General features: G+C 51.8%; 2 protein-coding genes across 2 annotated transcripts in view; one reads left to right on the top strand and one right to left on the bottom strand.

Annotated features, from left to right (window-relative positions):
* LOC133040397 (maestro heat-like repeat-containing protein family member 2A) overlaps positions 1 to 8,723 on the bottom strand; it is a 59,908-nt gene extending 51,185 nt beyond the window's left edge. Inside the window, exons 1-5 of the mRNA XM_061120119.1 lie at positions 8,648 to 8,723; positions 7,435 to 7,530; positions 7,050 to 7,231; positions 955 to 1,086; positions 586 to 748 (exon numbers count right to left, since the gene is read on the bottom strand). Coding sequence (XP_060976102.1) covers positions 586 to 748; positions 955 to 1,086; positions 7,050 to 7,231; positions 7,435 to 7,530; positions 8,648 to 8,723 — 649 coding nt within the window. The remainder of the gene's footprint in view (positions 1 to 585; positions 749 to 954; positions 1,087 to 7,049; positions 7,232 to 7,434; positions 7,531 to 8,647) is intronic.
* A 13,362-nt stretch (positions 8,724 to 22,085) lies between these two features.
* LOC133040396 (maestro heat-like repeat-containing protein family member 2A) overlaps positions 22,086 to 23,811 on the top strand; it is a 60,518-nt gene continuing 58,792 nt past the window's right edge. The window contains exons 1-3 of the mRNA XM_061120118.1: positions 22,086 to 22,161; positions 23,277 to 23,372; positions 23,576 to 23,757. Of these exons, the coding sequence (XP_060976101.1) occupies positions 22,086 to 22,161; positions 23,277 to 23,372; positions 23,576 to 23,757 (354 nt within the window). The remainder of the gene's footprint in view (positions 22,162 to 23,276; positions 23,373 to 23,575; positions 23,758 to 23,811) is intronic.

Genomic DNA, 23,811 nt, shown 5'->3' with positions numbered 1-23,811 from the left:
GAGGAGGGGAGGGACGGAGGAAAAGAGGGAGGAGCCCTCCTCTTCCTGGGGCCGCAGGGAGCAGAATGAGGAGGCAGGGGTGGGCCTGCTCCCTCCCAAGCCGCCACTCCCTTGTTGCCTCATAAGCACTCTAGCATGACGCCCCAGAGACCATGAGTGAGACGCGGGCATGCAGGGGACAGCGCGTGCCCTCTCCCATGGGGACACTCCGTTTTCTCGGGTACTGGTTCCCAAAGGCTCCTCACCCGCGGCCCACTGCCCGCCGCATGGCCTGCGTGGAGCGGACTGAGAAGGGAAGGAGGGAGGGAGCGAGGGAGAGACCGGGGCCAGAGAGGGAGCATGAAAGACAGGCGTGCGAGAGAAGGGCCGGCAGGAGAAAAGACGCAGGATGGGGGGCACAGGGAGGGGATCTCAGCAGCCGAGAGGGCCGGAGAGACACCGGAAGTGAGACGGAGGAAGGCCAGAGGAAGGCCAGAGGAAGGCCGGAAGAGGGAGAAATGGGAGGGGGTGGGCGCGGGCACCAGGGCAGAGGCAGAGGGGTGGCCCGACGGGCAGACGCTGGGGCCCAGCCCCCTCGAGCCCTACCATTGCCGTTGGCCAGCTTGGCCAGGGTGACGATGACAAATTCTTCCGTGAGGTTGAGGGGTTTGAGATGGTGCTGCAGCTCGTACATGACCAAGCTGAAGTGGTTTCGGGACAGGGCCACCAGGGTGTCGCTGGCCACCTCTGCCCTCACGTAGCCCTCCATCTGCAGGGCACGGGAGGAGGACACGTGGCCGCCCAGCAGTTCCTGCTCCTCGCCTGCTCCGGCTCCGCTGGGCTCTCCTGGGCCCCCTCAGCCTACTGTTGTCCCCGTGAGCTAACCGGACAGAGGCCTCGGGCATCCCACGCCCGGCCCCCCAGAGCCCAGCCCCTGGGGCGGGGGCAGGCGGGCAGCGCCGGGACACCCGCTACCTCCAGCATGCCCCTCATCTCCTTGGAGGCGATGGCCACCAGCCTCTGGACGCAGCGCTCCTCCAGCTCGCCCTCCTGCTGGACGATCTCCTGGAGGATGTTGTAGATGTTGACTTTGCGCTGAGTGGGAATCTGGGGAACAAGTATGGTGGGTGGGGAGGTCCGGGACAGGCAGTGGGGTCTGGGAGCCCACAGATCCACCAGAGTCTCCATCCTGCTGGCCTTCCCCCTAATACCTAGGAGACTGTGATTTATAATAAGACGTGTGTTTTGTCTTCACCCAAGCGCAGAAGCCTGAAATCCTTGGAATTTCCTAAGTAATGAGAGTGACAAAGATGTCTTTTGTTGTATTGATGAGACGATTTTTGGTTCACACCTAAGGATGGGGAGGGCTTCCCCGGTGGCTCAACAGGTAAAGAATCTGCCTGCCGTGTGGGAGACCTGGGCTCGATCCCTGGGCTGGGAAGATCCCCCGGAGAAGCGAATGGCTACCCACTCCAGTATTCTGGCCTGGAGAATTCCGTGGACTGTGTAGTCAGTCCATGGGGTTGAAAAGAGGCAGACAAGACTGAGCGACTGTCCCTTTCACTTGAAGGATAGGGAATGGTTGGCAGGAGAACCCATCTTCTGATGAGAGGACTGGAACTTTCAGTCCCACCCACTCGACCTCCAAGGAGGAGAGTGGGGCTGGAAGTTGAATCAATCGCCAATGGCTAGTGATTTAATCAACTATGCCTAGATAATGAATCCCCCATAAATTTCCAAAGGACAGGGTTCAGAGAGCTTCAGGCTGCTGAACACATGGAGATTTAGGGGGAATGGGAGGCCCAGAGAGGGCATGGAAACTTCACACCCTTTCCCATACCCTTACCCTGTGCATCACTTCCATCTGGCTGGTCCTGAGTTAGAATGAACTGGTAATCTAGTAAGTAAAAGGTTTCTCTGGATTTTGTGAGCCCCTCTGGCAAATTGATTAAACTCGAGGAGGGGGTCATGGGAGCCTCCGGTCTATAGCCAATTGGCCAAACTTCCCACTGGCGTCTGAAGCAAGGGCCAGGCTGGGGTCGTCTTAGCGATGCACGCGTGTGTGCTGGGTCACTTCAGTCGTGTCTGACATTTTGTGACGCTATAGACTACATAGCCTGCCAGGCTTCTCTGTCCATGGCATTCTCCAGGCAAGAATACTGGGGTGGGTTGCCGTGCCCTCCTCCAGGGGATCTTCCCAACCCAGGGATCGAACCCGTGTCTCTTATGTCTCCTGCATTGGCAGGCAGGTTCTTTACCACTAGTGCCACCTTAATGGGACTGAGCCCTTAACCCATGGAATCTGACACGATCTCCAGGCAGACAGTGTCAGAATTGAGTTCAATTGTAGGACCCTCCCCCCACCCCACCCCCAGCTGCTGTCAAGGGATTGGGTGACAGGGGAATCCATACATTGAAATTGGATGCCATATGATTAACACTCCAGCTGGTTGATGAACCCACCATCCTCAAACCGCCCCAGCTCTGCCCGCAACTCCAGCCTGTCTCACACCCTCCTCCCCTCTCCCATCAGACTCATCCAACCAGCCCTGCCCCCGTGGCCTGCATCTGTCCTCACTACCCAGCAAGGTGGAGGTCAAATGGTCAGCCTACAGGGTCCTCCACAGACTTGGCACTGACCCTCTTGCAAAGTTTAAGACAACATGCTCTATTTTGTTTCCTGCATAGCTCTGGTCACCATTTCAAGTGATCTGAATGAGGATAGAAGAAGAGTCACTCAGTCGTGTCCGACTCTTTGCGACCCCATGGACAGTAGCCTGCACCAGGCTCCTCCTTCCATGGGATTTTCTAGGCAAGAGTACTGGAGTGGATTGCCATTTCCTTCTCCATGAATGAGGATAGGATTGGACAAATAGGTTTTGCAACCTGACCACTCCTGGAGAGTCAGATTGGACAATGACACTCATTCAACCAGGGATGATACACCACCAAGAAAGAAAGAAGGTGGACTCCTCTCTCCACGGAGCCTCACCTGCAAAGCCCTCTAGGAAGATGGCTCCCTCCCTCGGCTGGTAAAGAGGTCACTTCTCAACAGTCAGGGCTGTAGCAAATTTGGGGACCTCATGAGGAGAGGAAGTCAGCGAAATGTATACTTTTATCCAGTACAGAGTCTTGGTACAGAAAGTAATGCTGATTTTCAGTCGCTCAGTCGTGTCCGATTCTTTTGTGACCCCATGGACTTTAGCCTGCCAGGCTCCTCTGTCCAGGGAATTCTGCGGGCAAGAGTACTGGAGTGGGTTGCCGTTTCCTTCTCCAGAGGCTCTTCCTGACCCAGGAATCAAACCGGGATCTCCTGCATTGCAGGCAGAGTCTTTACCATCTGAGCCACGAGGGAAGGTGGGAGGAGAAGGGGATGACAGAGGATGAGATGGTTGGATGGCATCACCGACTCAATGGAGATGAGTGTGGGTAAACTCTAGGAGTTGGTGATGGACAGGGAGGCCTGGCGTGCTGCAGTCCATGGGGTCACAAAGAGTTGGACACGACTGAGTGACCGAACTGAACTGAACTCAATAGAGGCTTATAGCTCAGCTGGTAATGAATCCACCTGCAATGTAGGTAGACCCGGTTCAATTCCTGGGTGGGGAAGATCCCCTAGAGAAGGGAACGGCTACCCACTCCAGTATTCTGGCCTGGAGAATTCCATGGACAGAGAAGCCTGGCAGGCTACAGTTCATTGGGTAGCAAAGAGTTGGACTTAACAACTGAGCAACTTTCACTTTCACTTTTCAGAGGCTTTTAACTCCTGTGAGAGATTCCTCATGAAAACTCCTGGAGAGAAGAGAACCTTGTGGCCTTCGCTGCTCACTATTGATGGTCCTAGTTTTCTCAACCTCTTTTTTTTTTTTCTTGTTCCCTAGGGAACCTCCGTAAGCATTTTTTTCCTAATCACTCCCCACCATGAAAATGTAATACCACAAAGATATTATATATCTGATTGTCCATTTCTGTGCTTTGTACATCAAAAACTAAAATTTCCTTCACACACACATCCCCACCCCACTGTGCAAGAACCAATTTTACCTGTTGTGGAGTCTCACCCTGTTGAAAATTCATGCTCTTGGTTTTCAAAGCAAACTCAAGGAAGCCTCAATGTGCAGCTAACACTGTGGCTGCAGATATGCAAACAGCCAGGCAGCTTATAAGCCCAGTCTTTTCTGTGGTCAAAGTTAATCTTGGAGAATATTTATGGTCACAAGGGAAAAATTGTCCAAGACTTTGAAAGTGTCATAAAACAGGCACTGAGTGGCCTCCCAGAGGCAGGCTTTAGTGATGTCCGATGGCCTCTGAAGGATGATCCGGAATATGGGAGTGTGTGTCTGTGATTGACTGTGACGGTCTAGTCTATGTCTCCATGGAGATAGGAGCTTAGTTTTAGGAAACTGATCATGAAAATGATTCCTGTCTGTGACAAGGCGAAGGAATTTTGACTGGTAAAGAATATCAATCTCTAGAAGTAAAATTCTCATTTTAACAGATTTTAACATCTTCATAGCTTCCCCAGGTGGCGCTAGTGGTAAAGAATCCAGCAGCCAATGCATGAGACACAGGAGACGCGAGTTTAATCCCTGGGTCAGGAAGATCCCCTGGAAGAGGACATGGCAACCCACTCTGGTATTCTTGCCTGGAGAATTCCGTGGCCAGAGGAGCCTGATAGGCTTCAGTCCATGGGGTTGCAAAGTATTGGACAAGGCTGAAGTAAATGAGCACACATGTAACATCCTACTGGTTCCTTCACTAATTAATGAATAACTGAAAATGTGGACACAGATTAAATCTGACAGTGTGCCTACATGGTAATCCCCTGTTTATTGCCAGTGATCAGTTTTCATGGCCTGGGTATTAGTCACGGTTTTTGTAACTTTCTAAATTTCCTGATGCTTTGATTTCTTGGGGTCTTGTGGACCCGAAAGACTGCTGGGGGTTAGTCAGTTCCTGGAGACAGCAAACAGCTCCCCCACCAGCAAGCTTGTTAAACCAGTCCAGAGCCCATGCCCAAGCACCTCCTCCATCAGGCTCTCACGCTCTGGGCCTCTATGCTGCCGCTGTTTGGTCGTGCAGGCGTGTCTGACTCTGCAATCCCATGGACTGTAGTCTACCAGGCTCCTCTGTCCATGGGATTCTCCAGGCAGAAATACCAGAGTACGTAGCCCTTTCGGAGAAGGCAATGGCAACCCACACCAGTACTCTTGCCTGGAAAATCCCATGGGTGGAGGAGCCTGGTAGGCTGCAGTCCATGGGGTTGCTAAGAGTCGGACACGACTGAGCGACTTCACTTTCACTTTTCACTTTCATGCATTGGAGAAGGAAATGGCAACCCACTCCAGTGTTCTTGCCTGGAGAATCCCAGGGACGGGGGGAGCCTGGTGGGCTGCCGTCTATGGGGTCTCACAGAGTCGGACACGACTGAAGCGACTTAGCAGCAGCAGCAGCAGGTGGCCCTTTCCTCCTCTGGGATCTTTTCCACGCAGGGACTGAACCCGTGTCTCCTACACTGGCAGGCGGATTCTTTACAGCTGAGCCACGTGGGAAGCCCTGGACCAGTATACACCTGCTCTGATCACCCTGGGGCCAGGGACCAGACCACTCAGGCAGTCCCACACCCCGCAGCTGACTAGCTAATCGAACGCCTGGTCCACCTGCCTCGCCAGTCCTCCCTTGGAGAAGCCACACTCCTGCACACATTTCCCCCTTGCTCCCTCTGCCTGCCGCCCAACCTGGTGCTTTCCTGCGGGAAGGCATGGCATGGCACGCCCCTGCCTCTGGGGAGCTGTGAGGGACAGACGAGTTTTTCAAGGCAATCCTCTCCTGAGCTGTTGGGCTCACTATGAAAGTGAAAGTGCAAGTCGCTCAGTCCTGTCTGACTCTCCGTGACCCCATGGTCTGTCGCCCGCCAGCGTCCTCTGTCCATGGAATTCTCCAGGCTAGAATACTGGAGTGGGTAGCCGTTTCCTTCTCCAGGGGATCTTCCCGAGCCAGGAATCAAACTGGAGTCTCCTATGCCTGAGTCATAATAAAACCTACGTTTTAAAATCTGTTTTGCAAACCTCTTTCCTGTGCTCCTGGACCCTGACACTCCTTTCTCATGGCTGCCACATGTCTTTCTGTAAAATAAAGCTTGCTATTGAGAACTCCTAGGGACTTCCCTGGCAGTCCAGCAATTAAGACTCTGAGCTTCCAGTGGGAGGATCCAGGTTCAATCCCTGGCTGGGGAACTAAGATCCACATGCTGCTCAGAGTGGCCAAAAAAAAAAACCAAAAAACAAAAAAAGGAGGAGGAGGAAAGAACTAAGAGGAGTTCCCTGGTTACCTAGTGGTTAGTGTTTAGCACTTTCACTGCAGAGGCCCAGGTTCGGTCCCTGGTCAGGGAACCTTCCTGCCTGACAGTGACATGAGGGGGCTGAAATACACACACACACAAAGAACTCCTACAAGGAACAACTCCTTTGCTGCCCACCCTCAAAAGCTCAAGGATAGTCTAAAATCCAGCAACTCTCTAAGCGTGCTCTGCAGGCCAGTAGACACGTCACTTGGGAACTTGCTAAAAATGCTGAGTCTCGGGTTCCACCCCATACGTCCTCTGAAACAGAAGCTCTCACGATGGGCCCCAGAAATCTGAGTTGTAACAAGCACTCAGAGGATGCTGATGCTCTGGTCCTGTTGTACAAGGCCCAGCATGATCTTGGCCACATTCTCCATCACTCCTATCAACACCCTCTGCCCCAGGAAACAACCTCCCCACTGGCAAGTGCCCCCGCACTCTGCATCTGCCCTGTCTGTCTCTGCTCCCCCACACCTACCCGCTTCACTTCTACTGAATATCTTTGTTGCTCGGCTCACCTGCTCTTAGAGGATGACTCCCAAACCCACCGAATCAGAATACAGAGGAGCTTTGAAAAATTGTGAGCACCCCAGTGCCCAGTTGGTCCTCAGGGGCCCCAACACCTAGCCCTGCCCTCACAGCACTCAGTAAATGTATGCTGGGCGGTGCATGGACATGCAAGCAGGTGGCCAAGCTCAGAGAAGCGCCTAGGGGGAGGAGGGCCTACCTCAGGCACCTGCAGGCAGCGGATGAGAGCATTCATCACCACGGAAGGCTCGGTGGTGGCCTTCTCCGTGATGATCACCGAGGCCAGCCTCTTCCTCATGTCAAAACCTGCTCCTGCAGCATCCGTTTTGGTTGACTCACTCTCCATGATGTTGAGGAGGTTTGTGACTTGTTGGAAGGTACCTGAGACAAAGGTGGTAGACGTGATGGCAAGATGGCCCGGTCTCTCCCTGACACCAGCCCAGCCCTAGCTCCACCTGGGGCATGGGTGGGACCTTCCTGCCCACTGTACAGATGGGGAAACTGAGACCTTGCTTGGGGCTTACCCTCAAGGAGGTAGTAGCCAAAATGAGGCAGGAGTGCAGGGAGGGGGTTGGTTTTCTCACCACTGTCCTCTGGTTCCAGAGGCCCCAGGTCCTCTGTTTCCTCTGATGGATCCTCATGTGACTCTGTTGCTGCTTCTGCCATCTCTTCTTCAAGCACTTTGGAGGTAAGATTGATAAAATACTTGGCATGTCAGCCATTCTAGGACGACCCGCAGTGAGTCCCACCCTGCATAACCCCTTCCCTAGAGTGTGGGAGGAACCTGTAGCTTGGTGAGACCCATATTCTAACGATGGCTCAGTGAGTAAAGAATCTGCCAACAAGGCAAGAGATGCAGGAGACTGGCATTCAATCCCTGGGTCAGGAAGATGGGAATGGCAGTCCACCCCAGTGTTCTTGCCTGAAAACTCCTACGGGCAATGGAGCCTAGCGGGCTACAAAGGGCTCACATGGGCTCCAAGGGTTGCAAAGAGTCAGACGTGATTGAATATACACGCGCAATGCACGCACACGTGGGCGCGCACGCGCACACACACACACACACACACACACACACACACACACACACACACAGACTAGCCAGTAGCATATGGCAAATGTGAGGGGACCCTCCCGTGATGGTCTTACTCCCATGATTTCATTGTATTTCACACAACTGCATCTCAGCAGACTGGGAATTCTCATGCTGTCCTTGAAAGGTAAACAGCAGTGATGTGAACCGCCTGTCTCACAAGGAACCGAGGGTCTCAGTCCTGCAACCAAAAGGAACTGGATTCTGTCAACAACCACATGAGCTTGGAAGAGGACTGAGCTTCAGAAAGGTTGCGGCCAGGTGACCTCTTGAGGGCAGCCTGTGAGACCCCAAGCAAATGACCCCACTGAGCCATGGACTCCTGACTACAGAAACTGTGAGATAATAAACGGGTGTTATTTTCAGCCATTACATTTAGGTAATTTGTCACACACTGATAGATCACTACCCCTGCTTAGGAAGGGCCTTTCCTCCCTTTTCTCTGGACACAGAAAACTAATGATCAGTGAGGAATCCCCCTGAGCTGCCCTCATTACACCTCTCAAGGGGCTCCCTTCACCCCAGCAGCTTCTGAATTGCTGACAAACACCAACACAGATGTCAACATGGAGAATTAAGACCTCCCCGATTCTTTCTGCTCCCGTCCCAAGTTTCTCAAACTCCATCCCAGGGTCTTTCACGATCCTGTGCTCCCTTCCTCGTGGGAGTCCTTTAAGGAGTGAGTCTGGGACCTATATACTGACCTTCTCTCTGAGTTCTCTCCTGGACAGAACAAAAACACACCACAAGAAAAAGCTCTGTTCTCTGCCCGATACGCATCAACAGTAGTGTGGAGGAAGGCAGGATGGGTTCACAAAGGAGGAGCCCTTCGGGGTCCTCAGTCGTGACTCAATGGGGAGCAGGTCCCCTGGCAGGGTGGGGGTGGGTTTCACTGGGATCAACACCGTTGGGTCCCAGACCCTTGGAACTCTCAGATCCAACTGCCTCCCTGGGCTCTGTGAACCTGCTCTTGGAGGAGTGCAAAGGTCCCGGTGATTAAAAAACCACATTACTTTGTTACTCAGTTTTTCTGTCACCCACATGTGTGGTGAGGTATGGTGGCATTTTTGGGGAAAGGAACATTTGGGGGGGAGGTGGCAATTCACAGCCGAGTCCCCTGAGGATACACGCATAAGAGCCTGGGGGGGGAGGTGTGGTCAGGGCAGTTGGAGGAGATGGGTGGACAGAGGGGTCCTGAGAAGAAGAGTCCTCTTCCCCAAGGCCTGGACAGCTTGCAGGATGGGGCAGGGTGGTCCCACTGACAGAATGAGTAGAATACAAAGAATTTCAAAGGCAAGTGAAAGGACCCTGTTTCCCTGAACCAAAAGTGGGGCTCGAAGACTGTCCTTGACATTTTTAGCTGAGAGAGAGCCCTGATCAGCAGTTTGAGCAATAAAATAATGAATTTCTATGTATTGCAGATCAAACCAGTCAATCCTAAAGGAAATCAACCTTGAATCTTCATTGGAAGGACTGATGCTGAAGCTGAAGCTGAAGCTCTGATACTCTGGCCACCTAATGTAAAGAGCTGACTCATTGGACAAGACCCTGATGCTGGGAAAGATTGAAGGCAGGAGGAGAAGGGGACGACAGAGGATGAGATGGTTGGATGGCATCACTGACTCAATGGACATGGGTTTGGGTGAATTCCAGGAGTTGGTGATGGACAGGGCAGCCTGGCGTGCTGCAGTCCATTTGGTCACAAAGTGTCAGACACGACTGAGTGACTGAACTGAACTGTTATCACTGAAAATACCCTTCTATCCACGTGCATCTTCTTCTCCACTTGTTCTTTAATTTTGTCCACATCTTTGTTGGTTTGTTTTCTTCTTTGTGTTACACATAGAAGTTTCAAAACTGTGGGATTTCCAATTGGAGCTGGGGTCACACCAGCTAGGATTTCTGCTGACCCCAGCCCACTTTAATCCTTCCCTAGGTGGCTTTGGGAACACAAGCTGTTCACACCAGTTATGTTCCCAAAATCTTGGCTCCTGGACCACAGATGCCAAAGAGAAATACAGAGACAGAGTTTGGAAGAAATAAAAAGAGTAAATTATTTTTTCCAGGCAAAAGGGAAACAGCAGGCTAGCACCTCGAGAGCTGTGCCCCTCCCTTGGGAATAGAAAGAAGTTTTACATCCTCTAGAAGGTCATGCTTTTTTTTTTTTTTTTTCTTTCTTCATCAGAGTTTCAAAATAACCACAGCTGGTATCAGGCAACTCAGCCACTGGGTCTGGTGTCCCTAAAGTTATTGACCTGTGACCTTTCTGAAATACAGCATGCTACAAGAGCGTGTGGGCTTCCAAGGTGGTGCAAGTGGTAAAGAACCTGCCTGCCAATGCAGGAGACATGAGAGATGCAGCTTCGATCCCTGGGTTGGGAGATCCCCTGGAGAAGAAAATGGTAACCCACACCAGTATTCTTGTCTGGGGAATCCCATGGACAGAGGGGCCTGGGGTCACAGAGAGTCAGACACGGCTGAACAGCACCACCCATCTCTGCATCCACCACGCGGAGAACCAGAGTTAGCTGCACACTGCAGGCGCCAGTCAGGGTCTTTGGGATGGAATTGCAACCATGTCACTTGAATAATCTTTGAAAGAAAAAGCCCAGAGGAGAGTGGAAGGTAGAGCAAATGTGGGCTGTGAAAGAAGGGGCATGTGACGAGTGCCTTCGGGGGTCTGTCCCATACTGGTTAACATGTCTGCAGAAGGCAGACTGAGGAACAATGAGTGAATTTTGTGGGGAGGAGTGTTGGGCGCTACGTGGAGGATACTTGTTTTCTGACCACCTGGATTCAGTGAAGTAGAGATGGACTGCTGAGGGTCATGAGCTCCTTGGTGTGAGAGGCAGCATGCAGAGGCTGAGGCAGTGTGGACAGACACTAAGTGGGAATCTTAATTAAAAATTCTTGGACCTAGGTGACTTTGGGTCTTGCTCTGTTAACCTGTGATGCATTTGTTATTGTTTTAGTAGCTATTTCAGTTCAGTTCAGTCACTCAGTCGTGTCCAACTCTTTGTGACCCAATGAATCGCAGCACGCCAGGCCTCCCTGTCCATCACCAACTCCCAGGGTTTGCTCAAACTCATGTCCATCGAGTCGGTGATGCCATCCAGCCATCTCATTCTCTGTCGTCCCCTTCTCCTCTTGCCCCCAATCCCTCCCAGCATCAGGGTCTTTTCCAATGAGTCAGCTCTTCGCATCAGGTGGCCAAAGTATTGGAGTTTCAGCTTCAGCATCAGTCCTTCCAAGGAACACCCAGGACTGATCTCCTTTAGGATGGACTGGTTGCAGCTCCTTGCAGTCCAGGGGACTCTCAAGAGTCTTCTCCAACACCACAGCTCAAAAGCATCAATTCTTTGGCGCTCAGCCTTCTTCACAGTCCAACTCTCACATTCATACATGACCACTGGAAAAACCATAGCCTTGACTAGATGGACCTTTTGGCAAAGTAATGTCTCTGCTTTTTAATATGCTATCTAGGTTGGTCATAAAATTCCTTCCAAGGTGTAAGTGTCTTTTAATTTCATGCCTGCAATTACCATCTACAGTGATTTTGGAGCCCCCCAAGAAATAAGTCTGACATTGTTTCCACTGTTTCCCCATCTATTTCCCATGAAGTGATGGGACCGGATGCCATGATCTTAGTTTTCTAAATGTTGAGCTTTAAGCCAACTTTTTCACTCTCCTCCTTCACTTTCGTGAAGAGATTTTTTAGTTCCTCTTCACTTTCTGCCATAAGGGTGGTGTCATCTGTACATCTGAGGTTATTGGTATTTCTCCCGGCAATCTTGATTCCAGCTTGTGCTTCTTCCAGCAAAGCGTTTCTCATGATGTACTCTGCAAATAAGTTAAATAAGCAGGGTGACAATATACAGCTTTGACGTGCTCCTCTTAGTATTTGGAACCAGTCTGTTGTTCCATGTCTAGTTCTAACTGCTGCTTCCTGACCTGCATACAGGTTTCTCAAGAGGCAGGTCAGGTGGTCTGGTATTCCCATCTCTTTCAGAATTTTCCACAGTTTATTGTGATCCACAGGGTCAAAGGCTTTGGCATAGTCAATAAAGCAGAAATAGATGTTTTTCTGGAACTCTCTTGTTTTTTTGATGAACCAGCAGATGGTGGCAATTTCGATCTCTGGTTCCTCTGCCTTTTCTAAAACCAGCTTGAACATCTGGAAGTTCACGGTTCACGTACTGTTGAAGCCTGGCTTGGAGAATTTTGAGCATTACTAGTGTTGCATTAAGTGCATGTGAACTGTTGGGCAGCCATCACCATCATTCATCTCCTGAACTTCATCTTCCTAAACTGAAACTGTGTCCCTGCTAGCATCACCTCCCCAGTTCCCCTCCCCTAGCCCCTGGCATCCACCCTCCTACTTCCTGTCTCTATGATGGTGACACTCCAGGCATCTCAATAATCGGAAATCACAGTGTCTGTCCTTTTGAGACTGGTTGATCTCATTTTGCATGATGTCTTGAAGGTTTGTTCATGCCTTAAAAGCAAAACTGATTTGACTTCCATGATTTACTCTACCCCTAACGTGACGCACAGGGCTCGGAGCCTCTGGTCAGTGAATGTGCCCCCTGACTGGCATTGCTGTACTCGGGTTCAGGATGGAGAGTTTGGGGGATGCAGCAGCTTCTGGGGGGCAATGTGGAGCTGTGCCCTGTCCAGTGCCTGGCCCATGTCCCCGCCAGATGGTTGAAGGGCAGCATGGGGCCACCATCTCTCAGAGTGCCCCTGAACTAATACTTTATCAGCGGGGGAGAGCGTGTTCTATGTGGCCCCAGGGTCCGGGAGCTGGTGTCAGTCTTGGGGTCTTTGGGGCTAACTCACAACAAGGTCCTCCCTGCGCCTCATCATGGTCACAGGACATCTGCCTCAAACTGGCCTTCATGAAGAGCGTGGTGCAGGTCACTGATGCAGGTCACTGATGCAGGTCACTGATGCAGGTCAAGAACATCAAGGACCTGGAAGACTTTCAACTTCCTCAAAAGGCGACCCTGACTGGCATTATCATGGTAAGCAGTCTGGGGCGATCCCTCTGTCCAGGGCAGTTTGGGGGTCTCACTCTGCTGACCTGAAGCCATCTGAGGCCCAAGGGTCGGCAGGGGTCTCCGAGGCCCCGCCTGTCTCAGTTCTGCTTTGAGCTGACTGTCGGTGTTCTGCGTGTGACCTTCTTATATCCGATCAAGGTTTTCATGGCCAGGAAACATTCCGGAAGCCGGGGCTGAAGACCCCGCACCCAAGTCTGGTGATGCCCCCGAGGTGTCTGGTTCCGGGCTGGGAGACAGAGCCCCATGGTCAGCCCTTGGCTAGCCCTAGCGTTTCTCCCTAGTCAGGACCAGGAGGTCGGGCTCTGCCGTGGACAGGACTTACAGCTACTTTTGCCCAGACTTTGTTAAGATCTAGAAAGTACCCGCTGTCCAAAGGCAAGAGGCAGCGGCAGGGGCCCCTGAGGCTGTGGGTCAGCCCCTGTCCCTCGTCCCCAGACCTCTCCACTCACCTGTGATGGAAACCCTGGCCCCTGGACACCCTCTGGCTGCACTGGCAGCAGCCTGGAGGGAAGGGAGCTGCGGATGGAACAGGAGGCCCTGAGAAAGAAAGAGACATTCACTAGGCTCCCGCTCAGGGGTCGGGCAACACGCACGTAATTTCACACCAGCCTGGCACAGCCCTGTGAACCAGGCCCCGAGTCCTTATTTCACACCTGAGCAAGGGCTCAGGCTAAGGAAGTGATTTGCCCAAGGACACACAGCCAGTAAGTGGCAGAAATGAGCGAGACGCACCTGCCCATCTTAGCTCCACTCCTCCCATGAGATTTTGCTGCTTCCCCTGGGCTTCCCTCGTGGCTCAGCTGGTAACGAATCTGCTTGCAATGTAGGAGACCTGAGTTCGATCCCTGGGTTGGGAAGATCCCCTGGTGAAGGGAAAGGCTACCCACTCCAGTATTCTGGCCTGGAGAATTCCATGGACTCTATAGTCCACGGAGTCACAAAGAGTTGGACACGACTGAGCAGCTTCCCCTATAACGTCAAAGGCCAACTGACCGTGAAAAGAATGAAAGTGCCTGTGGTGTTGGCGCCCGTCGTACGATGTCAGGTCCTCCTGCCTGTGACGCAGGTTGTGCCCCTGCCATCTGTCCCCCAAGCCCCTGCCCTGGCCATGGCGGGACCCCGGGTGGCCGGCGCCTCACTGCCCTGTTGTCCCGGCAGGTGATCATCAAGGCAGAGCCGACTGAGGGCCTGGTTTCTCCCGTGCGGACCATGGCCATGGATGCCCTGTCATACTTGAGGTGAGCCGGGCCCCTGGCCAGGCCCCCAGCGCCGCCCTGGGCTGCAGATAAAGTCTGAGACCACCTCTCGGTGCCTTTGGGGGAAGGTTGCACCTCCTTTGGGGCTTCCCTGGAGGCTCGGACGGTAAAGAATTTGCTTGCAATGCAGAAGACACAGGTTGTATCCCTTGGTCGGGAAGACCCCCTGGAGATGGGAATGGCAACCCACTCCAGATTCTTGCCTGCAGAACCCCGTGGATGGGCTATAGTCCAAGGGGTCAAAAAGAGTCGGAATAGAACATTTTCACTTTAAACAAAATGACTGGATTTGGGTCGGAGTGGGAGGGCCTGGAAAGGTGAAATACAGGACCCCTTTGGAGGGCAGGAGTTTAGAGTTCAAGTGGAGGGTGACTCTCCCTTCTGAAGGCAAAACAGAGCCAATGAGGAACTTGAAACATTCCTGCAACCCTGCCCCACCAAAGACTTCAGTAACGATCCCTGGACCTAGGCATGGCCCCTGGGGCCCTTAGAAAGCTCTCCTGTGACTCTAATATGCAACTAGGCTTGAGATCCTCCTCTGAAGGGGACAGGAAGAGAATCAACTGGTGTGCATTATGCAGCTAGCTACTACCACCAAAGGTTTATTAAAACACAGATGGCCTCCATTCCAGAAGTTTTTTGGTTTTTTCTAAGATTTTTTTTTTACGTGGACCATTTTCTAAAAAGTCTCTATTGAATTTGTTTTACAGAATTGCTTCGGTTTTATGCTGGGAGCCCACCATCCTGGACCACCTGGGAGTGGTCAGGGTAGCAAAGTACAGCAGGCTCTTGCAGTAAGTGTAAGGTGATGCTAGCTGCTACAACAGATACGCTCTGAAATCTTCATGGTTTAACAGATGCTCCCAGCACTGCCCATGTTAACGTCAACTTCCAAGTCCTCACCCAGAAAATGAGGTGGCGCAGAGGGACCTACTTTAATGGACTCATTGCTCTCTTCTGGGGACTGGAGAGAAATTACAGAGTGTATACTAATATCCATCAGCTCACTGCTTTCCTCTGTGGAGTAGAAAGGCTTCAGTTTGCTAGAGAAAGAAGTGATAAGAGGAGTGATCAGTGGGGAGCTGAGACCCTGCTCTGCCCAGTCTGGGGGGTGGTGGGAGGAGCCATGTCACAGAATGAGGGAGGGGCCAGCTTCTCTGTTTGGGGGTTCAGGCATCTGTCCCTCCCCAGGGGCCCTGGCTCCACCCACCAGGGCTCCAGTCCACTGTCTGTCTGTGACTGAAGGGGAGACTCAGGCGTCTACAGCCACCTCTCCTATCACTGTCGGCTCTGAGTCTCTCTCTCCTGTTCAGAAACATTCCACTGGTCCTCCCTGACTGCAACCACAGACTTTGCTTCTGGTTGGTCCTGGCCCAGGAGTTTTCAACTGTAATTCCTGGACCAGGAGCAGCAGCAGCATCCCCTTGGAGTTTATTAGAAAATGCAAATACTGTGTCTCCACCTCAGAGCTGCTAAATCAAAAGCCTGGAGTGGAGGACTTCCCTGGCAGTCCAGTGGTTAAGGCTTTGCCGTACAGTGCCAGAGGTGCAGGTTTGATCCCACATGTCTCGTGGCCAAAAAGCCAAAACATAAAACCGAAGCAATACTGTAAAACAAATTCATTAAAGACTTTTAATAAAATGGTCCACATAAAAAAAAAAATCTTAGAAAAAACCAAAAAACTTCTGGAATGGAGGCCATCATGTTTTAATAAACCTTTGGTGGTAGTAGCTAGCTGCATAATGCACACCAGTTGATTCTCTTCCTGTCCCCTTCAGAGGTGGATCTCAAGCCTAGTTGCATATTAGAGTCACAGGAGAGCTTTCTAAGGGCCCCAGGGACCATGCCTAGGTCCAGGGATCGTTATTGAAGTCTTTGGTGGGGCAGGGTTGCAGGAATGTTTCAAGTTCCTCATTGGCTCTGTTTTGCCTTCAGAAGGGAGAGTCACCCTCCACTTGAACTCTAAACTCCTGCCCTCCAAAGGGGTCCTGTATTTCACCTTTCCAGGCCCTCCCACTCCGACCCAAATCCAGTCATTTTGTTTAAAGTGAAAATGTTCTATTCCGACTCTTTTTGACCCCTTGGACTATAGCCCATCCACGGGGTTCTGCAGGCAAGAATCTGGAGTGGGTTGCCATTCCCATCTCCAGGGGGTCTTCCCGACCAAGGGATACAACCTGTGTCTTCTGCATTGCAAGCAAATTCTTTACCGTCCGAGCCTCCAGGGAAGCCCCAAAGGAGGTGCAACCTTCCCCCAAAGGCACCGAGAGGTGGTCTCAGACTTTATCTGCAGCCCAGGGCGGCGCTGGGGGCCTGGCCAGGGGCCCGGCTCACCTCAAGTATGACAGGGCATCCATGGCCATGGTCCGCACGGGAGAAACCAGGCCCTCAGTCGGCTCTGCCTTGATGATCGCCTGCCGGGACAACAGGGCAGTGAGGCGCCGGCCACCCGGGGTCCCGCCATGGCCAGGGCAGGGGCTTGGGGGACAGATGGCAGGGGCACGCCCTGCATCACAGGCAGGAGGACCTGACATCGTACGACGGGCGCCAACACCACAGGCACTTTCATTCTTTTCACGGTCAGTTGGCCTTTGACGTTATAGGGGAAGCTGCTCAGTCGTGTCCAACTCTTTGCGACTCCGTGGACTATAGAGTCCATGGAATTCTCCAGGCCAGAATACTGGAGTGGGTAGCCTTTCCCTTCACCAGGGGATCTTCCCAACCCAGGGATCGAACTCAGGTCTCCTACATTGCAAGCAGATTCGTTACCAGCTGAGCCACGAGGGAAGCCCAGGGGAAGCAGCAAAATCTCATGGGAGGAGTGGAGCTAAGATGGGCAGGTGCGTCTCGCTCATTTCTGCCACTTACTGGCTGTGTGTCCTTGGGTAAATCACTTCCTCAGCCTGAGCCCTTGCTCAGGTGTGAAATAAGGACTCGGGGCCTGGTTCACAGGGCTGTGCCAGGCTGGTGTGAAATTACGTGCGTGTCGTCCGACCCCTGAGCGGGAGCCTAGTGAATGTCTGTTTCTTTCTCAGGGCCTCCTGTTCCATCCGCAGCTCCCTTCCCTCCAGGCTGCTGCCAGTGCAGCCAGAGGGTGTCCAGGGGCCAGGGTTTCCATCACAGGTGAGTGGAGAGGTCTGGGCACGAGGGACAGGGGCTGACCCACAGCCTCAGGGGTCCCTGCCGCTGCCTCTTGCCTTTGGACAGCGGGTACTTTCTAGATCTTAACAAAGTCTGGGCAAAAGTAGCTGTAAGTCCTGTCCACGGCAGAGCCCGACCTCCTGGTCCTGACTAGGGAGAAACGCTGGGGCTAGCCAGGGGCTGACCATGGGGCTCTGTCTCCCAGCCCGGAACCAGACACCTCGGGGGCATCACCAGACTTGGGTGCGGGGTCTTCAGCCCCGGCTTCCGGAATGTTTCCTGGCCATGAAAACCTTGATCAGATATAAGAACATCACACGCAGAACACCGACAGTCAGGTCAAAGCAGAACTGAGCCAGGCAGGGCCTCAGAGACCCCTGCCGCCCCTTGGGCCTCAGATGGCCTCAGGTCAGCAGAGTGAGACCCCCAAACTGCCCAGGATGGAGGAAGCCCCCTAGACAGCTTACCATGATAATGCCAGTCAGGGTCGCTTTTTGGGCAAATTGAAAGTCTTCCAGGTCCTTGATGTTCTTGATGGCATCAGTGACCTGCAGCACGCTCTTCATGAAGGCCAGTTTGAGGCAGATGTCCTGTGAGCATGACGAGGGGTAGGGAGGACCTTGTTGTGAGTGAGCCCCAAAGACCCCAAGACTGACCTCAGCTCCCGGACCCTGGGGCCACATAGAACACCCTCTCCCCTGCTGATAAAGTATTAGTTCAGGGGCACTCTGAGAGATGGTGGCCCCTTGCTGCCCTTCAACAGTCTGGCGGGGACATGGGCCAGGCGCTGGACAGGGCACAGCCCTCCAGTGCCCCCACAGAAGCTGCTGCGTCCCCCAAACTCTCCATCCTGAACCCGAGTACAGCAATGCCAGTCAGGGGGCACATTCACTGACCAGAGGCTCCGAGCCCTGTGCGTCACGTTAGGGGTAGAGTAAATCATGGAAGTCAAATCAGTTTTGCTTTTAAGGCATGAACAAACCTTCAAGACATCATGCAAAATGAGATCAACCAGTCTCAAAAGGACAGACACTGTGATTTCCGATTATTGAGATGCCTGGAGTGTCACCATCATAGAGACAGGAAGTAGGAGGGTGGATGCCAGGGGCTAGGGGAGGGGAACTGGGGAGGTGATGCTAGCAGGGACACAGTTTCAGTTTAGGAAGATGAAGTTCAGGAGATGAATGATGGTGATGGCTGCCCAACAGTTCACATGCACTTAATGCAACACTAGTAATGCTCAAAATTCTCCAAGCCAGGCTTCAACAGTACGTGAACCGTGAACTTCCAGATGTTCAAGCTGGTTTTAGAAAAGGCAGAGGAACCAGAGATCGAAATTGCCACCATCTGCTGGTTCATCAAAAAAACAAGAGAGTTCCAGAAAAACATCTATTTCTGCTTTATTGACTATGCCAAAGCCTTTGACCCTGTGGATCACAATAAACTGTGGAAAATTCTGAAAGAGATGGGAATACCAGACCACCTGACCTGCCTCTTGAGAAACCTGTATGCAGGTCAGGAAGCAGCAGTTAGAACTAGACATGGAACAACAGACTGGTTCCAAATACTAAGAGGAGCACGTCAAAGCTGTATATTGTCACCCTGCTTATTTAACTTATTTGCAGAGTACATCATGAGAAACGCTTTGCTGGAAGAAGCACAAGCTGGAATCAAGATTGCCGGGAGAAATACCAATAACCTCAGATGTACAGATGACACCACCCTTATGGCAGAAAGTGAAGAGGAACTAAAAAATCTCTTCACGAAAGTGAAGGAGGAGAGTGAAAAAGTTGGCTTAAAGCTCAACATTTAGAAAACTAAGATCATGGCATCCGGTCCCATCACTTCATGGGAAATAGATGGGGAAACAGTGGAAACAATGTCAGACTTATTTCTTGGGGGGCTCCAAAATCACTGTAGATGGTAATTGCAGGCATGAAATTAAAAGACACTTACACCTTGGAAGGAATTTTATGACCAACCTAGATAGCATATTAAAAAGCAGAGACATTACTTTGCCAAAAGGTCCATCTAGTCAAGGCTATGGTTTTTCCAGTGGTCATGTATGAATGTGAGAGTTGGACTGTGAAGAAGGCTGAGCGCCAAAGAATTGATGCTTTTGAGCTGTGGTGTTGGAGAAGACTCTTGAGAGTCCCCTGGACTGCAAGGAGCTGCAACCAGTCCATCCTAAAGGAGATCAGTCCTGGGTGTTCCTTGGAAGGACTGATGCTGAAGCTGAAACTCCAATACTTTGGCCACCTGATGCGAAGAGCTGACTCATTGGAAAAGACCCTGATGCTGGGAGGGATTGGGGGCAAGAGGAGAAGGGGACGACAGAGAATGAGATGGCTGGATGGCATCACCGACTCGATGGACATGAGTTTGAGCAAACCCTGGGAGTTGGTGATGGACAGGGAGGCCTGGCGTGCTGCGATTCATTGGGTCACAAAGAGTTGGACACGACTGAGTGACTGAACTGAACTGAAATAGCTACTAAAACAATAACAAATGCATCACAGGTTAACAGAGCAAGACCCAAAGTCACCTAGGTCCAAGAATTTTTAATTAAGATTCCCACTTAGTGTCTGTCCACACTGCCTCAGCCTCTGCATGCTGCCTCTCACACCAAGGAGCTCATGACCCTCAGCAGTCCATCTCTACTTCACTGAATCCAGGTGGTCAGAAAACAAGTATCCTCCACGTAGCGCCCAACACTCCTCCCCACAAAATTCACTCATTGTTCCTCAGTCTGCCTTCTGCAGACATGTTAACCAGTATGGGACAGACCCCCGAAGGCACTCGTCACATGCCCCTTCTTTCACAGCCCACATTTGCTCTACCTTCCACTCTCCTCTGGGCTTTTTCTTTCAAAGATTATTCAAGTGACATGGTTGCAATTCCATCCCAAAGACCCTGACTGGCGCCTGCAGTGTGCAGCTAACTCTGGTTCTCCGCGTGGTGGATGCAGAGATGGGTGGTGCTGTTCAGCCGTGTCTGACTCTCTGTGACCCCAGGCCCCTCTGTCCATGGGATTCCCCAGACAAGAATACTGGTGTGGGTTACCATTTTCTTCTCCAGGGGATCTCCCAACCCAGGGATCGAAGCTGCATCTCTCATGTCTCCTGCATTGGCAGGCAGGTTCTTTACCACTTGCACCACCTTGGAAGCCCACACGCTCTTGTAGCATGCTGTATTTCAGAAAGGTCACAGGTCAATAACTTTAGGGACACCAGACCCAGTGGCTGAGTTGCCTGATACCAGCTGTGGTTATTTTGAAACTCTGATGAAGAAAGAAAAAAAAAAAAAAAAAGCATGACCTTCTAGAGGATGTAAAACTTCTTTCTATTCCCAAGGGAGGGGCACAGCTCTCGAGGTGCTAGCCTGCTGTTTCCCTTTTGCCTGGAAAAAATAATTTACTCTTTTTATTTCTTCCAAACTCTGTCTCTGTATTTCTCTTTGGCATCTGTGGTCCAGGAGCCAAGATTTTGGGAACATAACTGGTGTGAACAGCTTGTGTTCCCAAAGCCACCTAGGGAAGGATTAAAGTGGGCTGGGGTCAGCAGAAATCCTAGCTGGTGTGACCCCAGCTCCAATTGGAAATCCCACAGTTTTGAAACTTCTATGTGTAACACAAAGAAGAAAACAAACCAACAAAGATGTGGACAAAATTAAAGAACAAGTGGAGAAGAAGATGCACGTGGATAGAAGGGTATTTTCAGTGATAACAGTTCAGTTCAGTCACTCAGTCGTGTCTGACACTTTGTGACCAAATGGACTGCAGCACGCCAGGCTGCCCTGTCCATCACCAACTCCTGGAATTCACCCAAACCCATGTCCATTGAGTCAGTGATGCCATCCAACCATCTCATCCTCTGTCGTCCCCTTCTCCTCCTGCCTTCAATCTTTCCCAGCATCAGGGTCTTGTCCAATGAGTCAGCTCTTTACATTAGGTGGCCAGAGTATCAGAGCTTCAGCTTCAGCTTCAGCATCAGTCCTTCCAATGAAGATTCAAGGTTGATTTCCTTTAGGATTGACTGGTTTGATCTGCAATACATAGAAATTCATTATTTTATTGCTCAAACTGCTGATCAGGGCTCTCTCTCAGCTAAAAATGTCAAGGACAGTCTTCGAGCCCCACTTTTGGTTCAGGGAAACAGGGTCCTTTCACTTGCCTTTGAAATTCTTTGTATTCTACTCATTCTGTCAGTGGGACCACCCTGCCCCATCCTGCAAGCTGTCCAGGCCTTGGGGAAGAGGACTCTTCTTCTCAGGACCCCTCTGTCCACCCATCTCCTCCAACTGCCCTGACCACACCTCCCCCCCCAGGCTCTTATGCGTGTATCCTCAGGGGACTCGGCTGTGAATTGCCACCTCCCCCCCAAATGTTCCTTTCCCCAAAAATGCCACCATACCTCACCACACATGTGGGTGACAGAAAAACTGAGTAACAAAGTAATGTGGTTTTTTAATCACCGGGACCTTTGCACTCCTCCAAGAGCAGGTTCACAGAGCCCAGGGAGGCAGTTGGATCTGAGAGTTCCAAGGGTCTGGGACCCAACGGTGTTGATCCCAGTGAAACCCACCCCCACCCTGCCAGGGGACCTGCTCCCCATTGAGTCACGACTGAGGACCCCGAAGGGCTCCTCCTTTGTGAACCCATCCTGCCTTCCTCCACACTACTGTTGATGCGTATCGGGCAGAGAACAGAGCTTTTTCTTGTGGTGTGTTTTTGTTCTGTCCAGGAGAGAACTCAGAGAGAAGGTCAGTATATAGGTCCCAGACTCACTCCTTAAAGGACTCCCACGAGGAAGGGAGCACAGGATCGTGAAAGACCCTGGGATGGAGTTTGAGAAACTTGGGACGGGAGCAGAAAGAATCGGGGAGGTCTTAATTCTCCATGTTGACATCTGTGTTGGTGTTTGTCAGCAATTCAGAAGCTGCTGGGGTGAAGGGAGCCCCTTGAGAGGTGTAATGAGGGCAGCTCAGGGGGATTCCTCACTGATCATTAGTTTTCTGTGTCCAGAGAAAAGGGAGGAAAGGCCCTTCCTAAGCAGGGGTAGTGATCTATCAGTGTGTGACAAATTACCTAAATGTAATGGCTGAAAATAACACCCGTTTATTATCTCACAGTTTCTGTAGTCAGGAGTCCATGGCTCAGTGGGGTCATTTGCTTGGGGTCTCACAGGCTGCCCTCAAGAGGTCACCTGGCCGCAACCTTTCTGAAGCTCAGTCCTCTTCCAAGCTCATGTGGTTGTTGACAGAATCCAGTTCCTTTTGGTTGCAGGACTGAGACCCTCGGTTCCTTGTGAGACAGGCGGTTCACATCACTGCTGTTTACCTTTCAAGGACAGCATGAGAATTCCCAGTCTGCTGAGATGCAGTTGTGTGAAATACAATGAAATCATGGGAGTAAGACCATCACGGGAGGGTCCCCTCACATTTGCCATATGCTACTGGCTAGTCTGTGTGTGTGTGTGTGTGTGTGTGTGTGTGTGTGTGTGTGTGTGCGCGTGCGTGCCCACGTGTGCGTGCATTGCGCGTGTATATTCAATCACGTCTGACTCTTTGCAACCCTTGGAGCCCATGTGAGCCCTTTGTAGCCCGCTAGGCTCCATTGCCCGTAGGAGTTTTCAGGCAAGAACACTGGGGTGGACTGCCATTCCCATCTTCCTGACCCAGGGATTGAATGCCAGTCTCCTGCATCTCTTGCCTTGTTGGCAGATTCTTTACTCACTGAGCCATCGTTAGAATATGGGTCTCACCAAGCTACAGGTTCCTCCCACACTCTAGGGAAGGGGTTATGCAGGGTGGGACTCACTGCGGGTCGTCCTAGAATGGCTGACATGCCAAGTATTTTATCAATCTTACCTCCAAAGTGCTTGAAGAAGAGATGGCAGAAGCAGCAACAGAGTCACATGAGGATCCATCAGAGGAAACAGAGGACCTGGGGCCTCTGGAACCAGAGGACAGTGGTGAGAAAACCAACCCCCTCCCTGCACTCCTGCCTCATTTTGGCTACTACCTCCTTGAGGGTAAGCCCCAAGCAAGGTCTCAGTTTCCCCATCTGTACAGTGGGCAGGAAGGTCCCACCCATGCCCCAGGTGGAGCTAGGGCTGGGCTGGTGTCAGGGAGAGACCGGGCCATCTTGCCATCACGTCTACCACCTTTGTCTCAGGTACCTTCCAACAAGTCACAAACCTCCTCAACATCATGGAGAGTGAGTCAACCAAAACGGATGCTGCAGGAGCAGGTTTTGACATGAGGAAGAGGCTGGCCTCGGTGATCATCACGGAGAAGGCCACCACCGAGCCTTCCGTGGTGATGAATGCTCTCATCCGCTGCCTGCAGGTGCCTGAGGTAGGCCCTCCTCCCCCTAGGCGCTTCTCTGAGCTTGGCCACCTGCTTGCATGT

The sequence above is a fragment of the Dama dama genome, chromosome 20 (genome assembly GCF_033118175.1).
Source record: "Dama dama isolate Ldn47 chromosome 20, ASM3311817v1, whole genome shotgun sequence".
In the NCBI taxonomy this organism is placed as follows: Eukaryota; Metazoa; Chordata; class Mammalia; order Artiodactyla; family Cervidae; genus Dama; species Dama dama.
This window is presented reverse-complemented; position numbering and strand designations above follow the sequence as displayed.